An 8194-nucleotide genomic window follows, 5' to 3' on the forward strand; every position below is an offset into this window, starting at 1 on the left:
ATTGGGAGAAACTCTTGCTGGGGGATATTTTGTGTCTTTTGTTTCAGAAGAAGACAGGGTAAAAACGGCTTTGCTGAGTCAGCTGCACTAGTCACCTGGTTGAAAGGTGAAGAGAGCTGGGCAGCAAAGAGGAGGGGCAGGGCGGGGTAGAGCAATGTTAATTGTTGTGACACAGATATCAGTAAAAAAGATCAAAAAGATCTGCCCTTCTTTCTCACATACCCAGGCTCTTGAGCTTAATGGAAATTTTATCTCAGTATTTAGTGTGTGGTAACTATTCATCTGTATATCAGCTGTTTTCAGGTAAAGCTGATGACCTTTTCCCATTTTGTCAGTAATGTTTCAAAGCATGGCTGCTACAGGCACTTTATTTCCCTGGCTGTATGTGGTTATCCAGAAAGGATTCCTCTGCTGTGACTGCTGTATGCAGCGTCTTGCTTACAGGTGCATGTTTTGATGTGTAATGCCTTGCCATTCATTGTCCTCCACACTGGACATCCTGCTGTCATTGAAACCAGGGAGGGATGGGTCTTCACTGATGCTGGTTGTGTTCTTTCCAGACCTTCAGGCCCTACGTGCAGTTTTGCTGTCACTTCTGTTCAGTCCTGTGTACACACCAGGCTTCAGCACTCTGACAAGTGCAGCAATGCATGTGTCTCACCAAGCTATGGGCCTTTTCATGTCAGCCTTCTCTCCAAGAGCACTGATCTTGTGACCAAACTGAGCAAAGCACGATATATTTAACATGTAGCCATTGTCGATCTGTACCTGCCTAAGGAAACCTGAATTAAAATTCTGAGATTGCCACACAACTGGTTTGGTGGTCGTGTTTTCTGCTCTTACCTGGCCTTCACCACCAGCTGTTGAACATCTTCCTCTTGGCAGTGGACTTGTTGCCACAACACGACTGGGAAGTAGAGAAGGAGCAGCCTTAGAGAAACCCAAGTTATAGGAAAGGTTTAAAGTTGTTTGGTGTAATGCAAGATGTCTGGATAAGGGTTGGACAGAACCCCAGGTCCTAGCACAGCACCCTACCCACAAAGCCAGCTTACCCTCTTCTCACCAAAATGCTTGTTTTAAACTGGAATACCAACAACTAAGTTCAGTGTAGCCCCAAGTTAACTCCAATTTTATCAGTGTTTTGTACCTTCTTCTCCTATTTTTCTCTCAGTCTGTTTACATCTTCATCATGCTAAGTGGGGGCATCTCTTACTTTGGGTTCATTCTTACCAGACCTATATAGTCCTCATGATAATCTCTCTCCCTTTGCTTGCCTTAATGGTGTGGTACAGTGGTGGCATAGCAGAACGGAGCTTTAAGTGTGCAATTTTGTAGGGAACAAAAACTAAATTATTTGTTATCCAGCCTTGGTCTCAGCCCAGCTGCTGTTACCTGCTACCAGTAAGAAGTGCCAAATGTATGTGTAACAATATGTTTTAACTAGTAACAAAGTTCCCTGACTTTTTTTTTTTTTAATTATTCTTACTGTTTTTTAAATTAGAGCTGAGATGTGTTGTGGAATTTCACTGCCTGTGCAAGAGCCCTCAGTAGGGTTTTTGATGGTTGAGATGTACATGTGGCCAACCACAGTAAAGGCTGTTCATTGGCAATGGCCATTTTTCCAGCAACACTATCCAAATAGTCTCTTTTTAAAAATTATTATTATCTTGAAAATGAATAACCTATACTGTCCTTGTTTTCTTACAGAGTTACAGAACTGTTAGGGTTGGAAGAGACCTCTGAAGGTCATCTAGTCCAACGTCCCTGACAAGGCAGGGTCACCTAGAGCAGGTGACACAGGAGCACATCTAGGTTGGTCTGAATTGTCTCCAGAGAGGGAGACTCCATGACCTCCCTGGGCAGCTTGTGCCAGTGCTCTGCCACCCTTCTCATGCTGAGGTGAAACTTCTTGTGCTTTAGATTGTGGCCATTGCTCCCCCTGCAGTTGCTGGGCACCATTGAAAAGAGTCTGGGACCCTCCTCTTGACACCCACCTTTGAGATGCATTAATGAGATCCTCTCTCAATCCTCTCTTCTCTGGACTAAACAGGCCCAGCTCCTGCAGTCTCCCCTCGTAAGAGGATGCTCCAGACCCAAATCACCTTTATGGCCCTTCTGCTGGGCCCTCTCCAGTAGCTCCTTGTCCTTCTTTTACTGAGAAGCCCAGAATTGGACACAGCACTTCGGATATGACCTCACCAGGGCTGAGTAGAGGGGGAGAAGCATCTCCCTTGACCTGCTGGCCACACTCTTCCCAATGCACCACAGTGTCCCCCCTGGCTACCAGAGCACTGCTGGCTCATAGTCAGCTTGTCATCCACCGAGACACCCAGGTCCTTCTCTACAGAGATGCTCTCTAAGAGGTCAGCCCCCAACCTGCATGTTACTCTATAATCATCAAGTTTCTTGGAAGGAAAAGAGACTGATCCAGTAAGTGACCATGATGAATATTTTTAAAAAATTCTTTTCTACAAGCAGAATTAAATCTTGTTTTGCCTTCATGTGTTATATTCTTAGTTAATAGTGAGAAAGAAGCTTCCAAGCTTGTTATATTCAGCTAGTTAAAATAGACTTTCTCCTTCTTCCTTCCTTGCAAAATGAATGTAACAGATAACTTATTGGGATTCCTGTATGTCTGTCTGAATAATTTCTGAGTTTATTGTGCAGAAAAAGAGAATTTCTGGGAGAAGTAAATGGACAGCCCATACCAAAAATCTGACTTAGAGATCTGAAATGCTTTCTTAAACAACAGCTTTTCAGAAGAAAAGTGAACTTTATTATTCTTCATTCAAAACTTGTATCTTTATTTTTTATAATAAGTTGTTCTTTGATAAGAATATTACTACTTACTAATTTGGATTGCAGATTTTTAATGTCCTTAAATGTTTGAATGTGCTTTTAATGTTTGTTAATATATAAGCTTCACCTACACCGCCATGTTATACATGAGCCTAATACAAGCTAAATTTTTTGATCTACAGCTTGCTCTAAGCTTCTCTGAAAGCTTCATTGTAAAGAGAGAGCTAATAAACTAAGCTGAATTTCTGATCAAATCTTCCATTCCTTTTTTTGTCTCTTTGATAAGGTTTGGTATTGTCACTCCACCTGCCTAGTGCTTTTAAGGTATCGATAATAATTTGACATAATATGTGCTGACATCTTTGTGGATTCTGATTATTTTACATACAACTCTTCTTAATGGACAACAGCATAAGAAAACTCCCATTTAAATGTACTAAAGCAAAAGGATTAAAATGTATTTAAAAGCAAATCTATTGAGGATTACAACTATCAGCTTTCACTTTCAGTTTGCATAGATTTCAGTAAGAGCAGAGAATAAGACTCTTCTTATATCAGTAGGGCTAAAAAGACTGCCAACATTGCAAAGGATTTGTTTTATTACAACCCTGAAACACTTGTCTGGGTTTCATCCACAAATGCTAAAACAGTGAGATCCTGACCTTCGTCACTGAATTTGGCGCTGTTGCCTCTGTTGGTGCTCACGTACTTGTGTATCATGCTGTAATACTGCTCTTGTGAATTAAAGGTATATAAGATTGAAATCTTCTGCCAGTCTTCATTGCTGGGAGTATGAAATGGTGCTGGGTCAGTGGCTTCAAAAAAGCAATTTGTATTTCTTTCTGCTAGCTTGGTTGCATGCTCTTTGGCTTTGATCTCAAAGAGTTCATGTTCTTTTTTTGAGTAAATTTTCCAGAACTTGAGCTGAAGATAGCTGACTGGGGAGCAACAGTGGGTGACACATGTTGAAATCAGTGTCACAGTCATGATGCTGGCTATCAGGAACCATCCTATCAGCTTGAAAAAAGAATATATAGGTTAATGCATGGTCATATGTGCAAGTATAGAACATAACATTGAAAAAATAAGAAAACTGTAAACAAAGACATCCTGGAGTGCATGTAAGTGTCTGCTTGCTGCCAAAAGAGGGGATCCCATGCATGCAATTCAGCCAAACATACCCTGCACACTTCATACTGTAGCCTACATACTTCTGCACCCCTCAGCTGATCTTGTCAGATTAAGGATGAATACCAAAAAAAGAGAAGACGGACAGAAGTTATTTACTCAGTTATATCCAGCTTTTTTAAGTTTTAAGGCAAGATACTGACCATCAGTTTCTGCAGTTGTGGTCACATTTATGGTACAAAGAGTGCAGAATCACTCTGTGTGCTTTGTGCTGCAAATCAGAGCTCCTGCTGGCTATGTTCTCATGGAATGTAGTTACTCTCCCTGATGTCTGAGCCTGCAAAAACAGCAAGTTTTTGCACAATGCAGAGGAAAGGTTGTGTCCTGTATGTTTTGTAGGCAGGACACAGATTTGGCTATTGAATATGGGAATTCATTCTTGTTTTATACCTGATTTTAATACCCTTAGACAAGTCTCAGCGGTCCCATCAAAACCAGTATCCTAGTAGATGCTGGTCCCTCCTTTACCTGGAAGCTCCAGGCAGAGATCCTGCAACATGCTCTTTTACCTCAGGATGACTTTTTCTTCAAATGAAAAAGCATTGAGTGCTAAATGAAAAGAAGTTTGTGTTCTTTTTGGTTCTTAATTTTGTTGAAAGTATATTGGATACTAAAAATAGTGGTCGGTAATAAAAATGCACTCAGACTTTTCCTTTTTTTTTTGTTTTTCTGGATGTTTCTTTTAGATTCCGCTGCAATGTCAGTAACAGTCAGTCTTCCTTGGTTTTGCTCCTTTCTTACCCTATCTAAAATCAATGGTATAGAGTTTGCCCCTTTCCAGCCTTGTTCTTGGAGAAACAGCATGCTAAGTATTTAACAAATATAAACACATTTTTGTTTTAATAGGCATTTGTACTAAATAGGAACGTACAAAAATTAAAGTAATTATAAACTCTTATAAACTTAACTCCCTTAACCAACTCTTAATGTTTTCCTGAGAAAAAGTTGCAATATGTGATTTTCCTACTGGAGTTAAGACAAAATCCACACAAATGTAGAAACAAAACTGGAGTGCTACCAATGAACCAAACAGAAAACAATCCACAAGTGTTACTGTTTTGATCATGCAATTTGCCTTCAGCACAAGAAACTTTAACAAGACAGATATCTATTTTAGCTATTCTTCTAGAATACGAGTGTGAAATTATTAAGAGTTTCAAGCACTGAGATTTATAGCCAAACTAGCTGTTCGTATTTGTTTCTCTTTCTAAACGTCTCCTTGCAACCATTCTGTTGCAAGGAGATGTCAGCTTCCCCTCTGTTAGTGATCTCAGCTTTCCCTCAGCTAATGCCTATTTGCAGAAGTTTGCGGTATTCAGAGATATAAAAATGGAGAAGAACTCACACCACGTCTAAGTTAATTGAGAAGAAAACTTGCTGTGGAAAGTCCCGTTCTCTAGGCTAGTTTCCTGTCCATGAGGTTTTGTAAATGACAGTGCCAAACCATTACTATGCAAACATGCAAAACCAGAAAGTATTGTAAAGATACACCTATTGCTTTTCTGTTGCTGTTTTTTTACCAATGAATTTTGGCTAGCCATTTGCTTTTGGTACATGATATTATATAACATAAGAGAGAAGGACTGTTTACAGTCCCCAGCAAGCACTGCTATGCATTGAGCAGCCAGGGTTGAAGCCCATAGTGTGAGGAGAAGAGCAGCGAGGCTTTACCTGGGACTGAGCCTGAAGGCTGACCCATTCACTTGATATCCTTGCTGATAACTCCTTATCACAGGGCATTTTGAACAGCATTTCTTGGCTGTAATTTCCATTAACTTTAGACAAGAGGCTCGCTGTGAGGTTGCTCCCGCTGGCCGCACACTCGTAGAAGTTGGCTCCGAGCAGGGCCACCGCTATCCAGGTGAGCGGTGCCACCGAGGCTTTGGCTGTCATCAGCACCAACAGCTGGCAGAAGCTGGCACAGGTTCCCCGGGGACTGCGTTGGAGATGCTTCTCTGGAGAGCACGTGCCTGTAAACAGGCGCCATGTCCTGGCACTCACCATGTAACCGATCAGCAAGAGGATGAAGGCAGGTGCTAAGAGGAAGGAAGAACCATAGAGCATGTTCCCAGAGTTGCAGGGACACTTGAACACCACAGATGAGAAGATGTGCTCGCTGCCAGCCGTCAGCAGGGACACGATGCTGTAACTCAGAGTGGTCTGGTGGCGGATGCAGAAATCCAATGCCTTACGTACCCTATCCATTTTTCTGCCTCTCCTTTGAGAAGAGCAAAATCTCTGTCAGAAAAGGAAAAAGGAGAGACAAGTCTCCTGCAGCTCCCACAGCCTAGGGAGGCTTCCAGAGCTTTCAGTTTCTGTTGGTGGTAGTGATGCAATGAGGCACAGAAATACCCTTTCATAGAGGAAATAACAGTCAGTGCACAGTCAAGCAGAAACCACACTGGAAAACCACTCCAGTTATCAACAGCAAGACAATGAAGAGATTTGTGTCTATAAAAATAGTTTGTGTTTGTCCACACATGCATTGTAACTAGCAATGGCTTAAACCTCATCATCTTTTCAGTGAGGCATCAGATTCAAAGTGTGAATAAAATGTGAGAAAACCACCCAGAACCATATACAGATTTTTATCCTGCCTTATTTTTAGCTATACAATATGGCTTGTTCTCTTATGGAAGAAAATTCAACTATAACCATGTCAATTTTTCAAGATAATAATTTTTTTTAAAGTAGTTATGTTGGAAATTATATAACTCTTACTTTTTTTTTTTTACTTTAAAGTACATTAAATCATGGATTTGTTTGTCTTTGCCAAGGGGAAGGGCAGCTGGACCTTGTTGTTTGTTTAATTTTTAAACTGCTGAGGCTTTGGGACTTGCTGGACAAGGCCTGATAAACTCCAATAAAAAAAAAAAAGGGTGTTTTGGAGGTCAGGAATTTGAAAATTCACAGTTCCCATTTCATCTCTTTGGGCAGCTGAGAGGATGGCACAGAGGCTCCAGAGCAGGCAGCACTGGTTCAGGTGGAGATGTGCCGTGCTCAGTGCCAACCTGCTGCTGCTGCAGAGGAGAACGTGCTGCTAAATGAGATGCTTGCTTTGGCCTGCAGGAGCCCTTGTTATTATGCAGCAGTATAATACAATTACATAGCAATCAAAAAAGGATGTAAAACCAGAAAGAATTAGTCAGACTGGAGGTTAGTCTGGCCACATCTCAGTTATAGCCACTAGCTGAGTGGGGAGCACAGGGACAAAGAAAGGAAGTTTGGTAACGCCCTCACACCCTGTGTGATTTTAGGGATTTCCTTTGTATCTAATGCCTTTTGTTTTAACCCATGCAGACTTACTGACATCCAAAATATTGTATTGCAAGTGTGCTTAACCTTCATTAGAACCTGACACTATCCCATTTGATGTCCCCAAGGTCTGGAAGGGAAAGAGAAAAAAGAATGGATCCTTGGCATCTCCATCACCTTATGGTCTTGTACACCTTCACCATAGCCCTCTCTTTCCCAGGCTGGGGAAACCCTAATACAGTCATTCCTCATCTGAAAGGATACCTTCATATCCTTTCTTTATCCATGTTGCCACCTGAACTGCTCTCTAAGATTCAGGCATCATTTTTCACATGAGAAGAAACAGGAAGTATACCAGATTTCTAGTGCATTGAAGATGCAACTGAATCACACTTTGCTGCAAGGGAATACTGAGATTTGTCTTCTATTTCCTTGAAATAATTTCTATATTTTTTAAAATCATCTGTGAATTGATATTTTAACAAGATATTCATTATAATAAAAAGCCCTTCAGTCCCTGAGTGTGGGTATTCTCAGCTCAGTCAGAGAGAAAGAGAAAGGTTTTCTAACCAGGTAAGAGCCTGGGAAACAGTTGGGGAAGAATGTAAATAATTCTCTAATCTATCTTGTTATTCACATTGTTTATAGATAATGTTCTGCCTCTGTGCATCATTCACTGCACACCAATGGTGTGACATGTTTTTACTCTAAGACCAATGAAATTAGTCTTCTCGATGTCCTCTATATATAGAGTGGTACATTTGAAATAAAGAGAGAGTTCATTTTCTTAGCCTTCTTATGTGGAGTTCTCTGTTCCCATCCTGCTCAACAGTGTCACCTGAGAGATAACCTCAGCAAGCTCAGAGTCTATCAGTGCATACATGAAGGTAGGATTTGGTTTCACTTTGAACACCATTTCTTCTATACTGAATTAGATATGCCATTTTGCTTT

General features: G+C 41.0%; 1 protein-coding gene across 1 annotated transcript; it reads right to left on the reverse strand.

Moving 5' to 3' along the window:
• Nucleotides 1–3176: 3176 nt before the first annotated feature.
• Nucleotides 3177–6192, reverse strand: CALHM6 (calcium homeostasis modulator family member 6). The gene is made up of 2 exons (XM_053974099.1): nt 5659–6192; nt 3177–3816 (listed from the first exon to the last, which is right to left on the reverse strand). The coding sequence occupies exons 1-2, from the start codon at nt 6190–6192 to the stop codon at nt 3400–3402; spliced, it is 951 nt and encodes a 316-aa protein (XP_053830074.1). The 3' UTR covers nt 3177–3399.
• Nucleotides 6193–8194: the final 2002 nt, after the last annotated feature.

This window comes from Vidua macroura, chromosome 3, assembly GCF_024509145.1.
Source record: "Vidua macroura isolate BioBank_ID:100142 chromosome 3, ASM2450914v1, whole genome shotgun sequence".
In the NCBI taxonomy this organism is placed as follows: domain Eukaryota; kingdom Metazoa; phylum Chordata; class Aves; order Passeriformes; family Viduidae; genus Vidua; species Vidua macroura.

Bases quoted from the DNA above. Each gene is read 5' to 3' on its own strand.
- CALHM6 (XM_053974099.1), bottom strand. From the start codon at position 6,192: ATGGATAGGGTACGTAAGGCATTGGATTTCTGCATCCGCCACCAGACC. The intron at 3,817-5,658 runs GTAAAGCCTCGC...TCTTTTTTCAAG, and splicing joins GCCTTCAGGCTCAGTCCCAG to CTGATAGGATGGTTCCTGAT.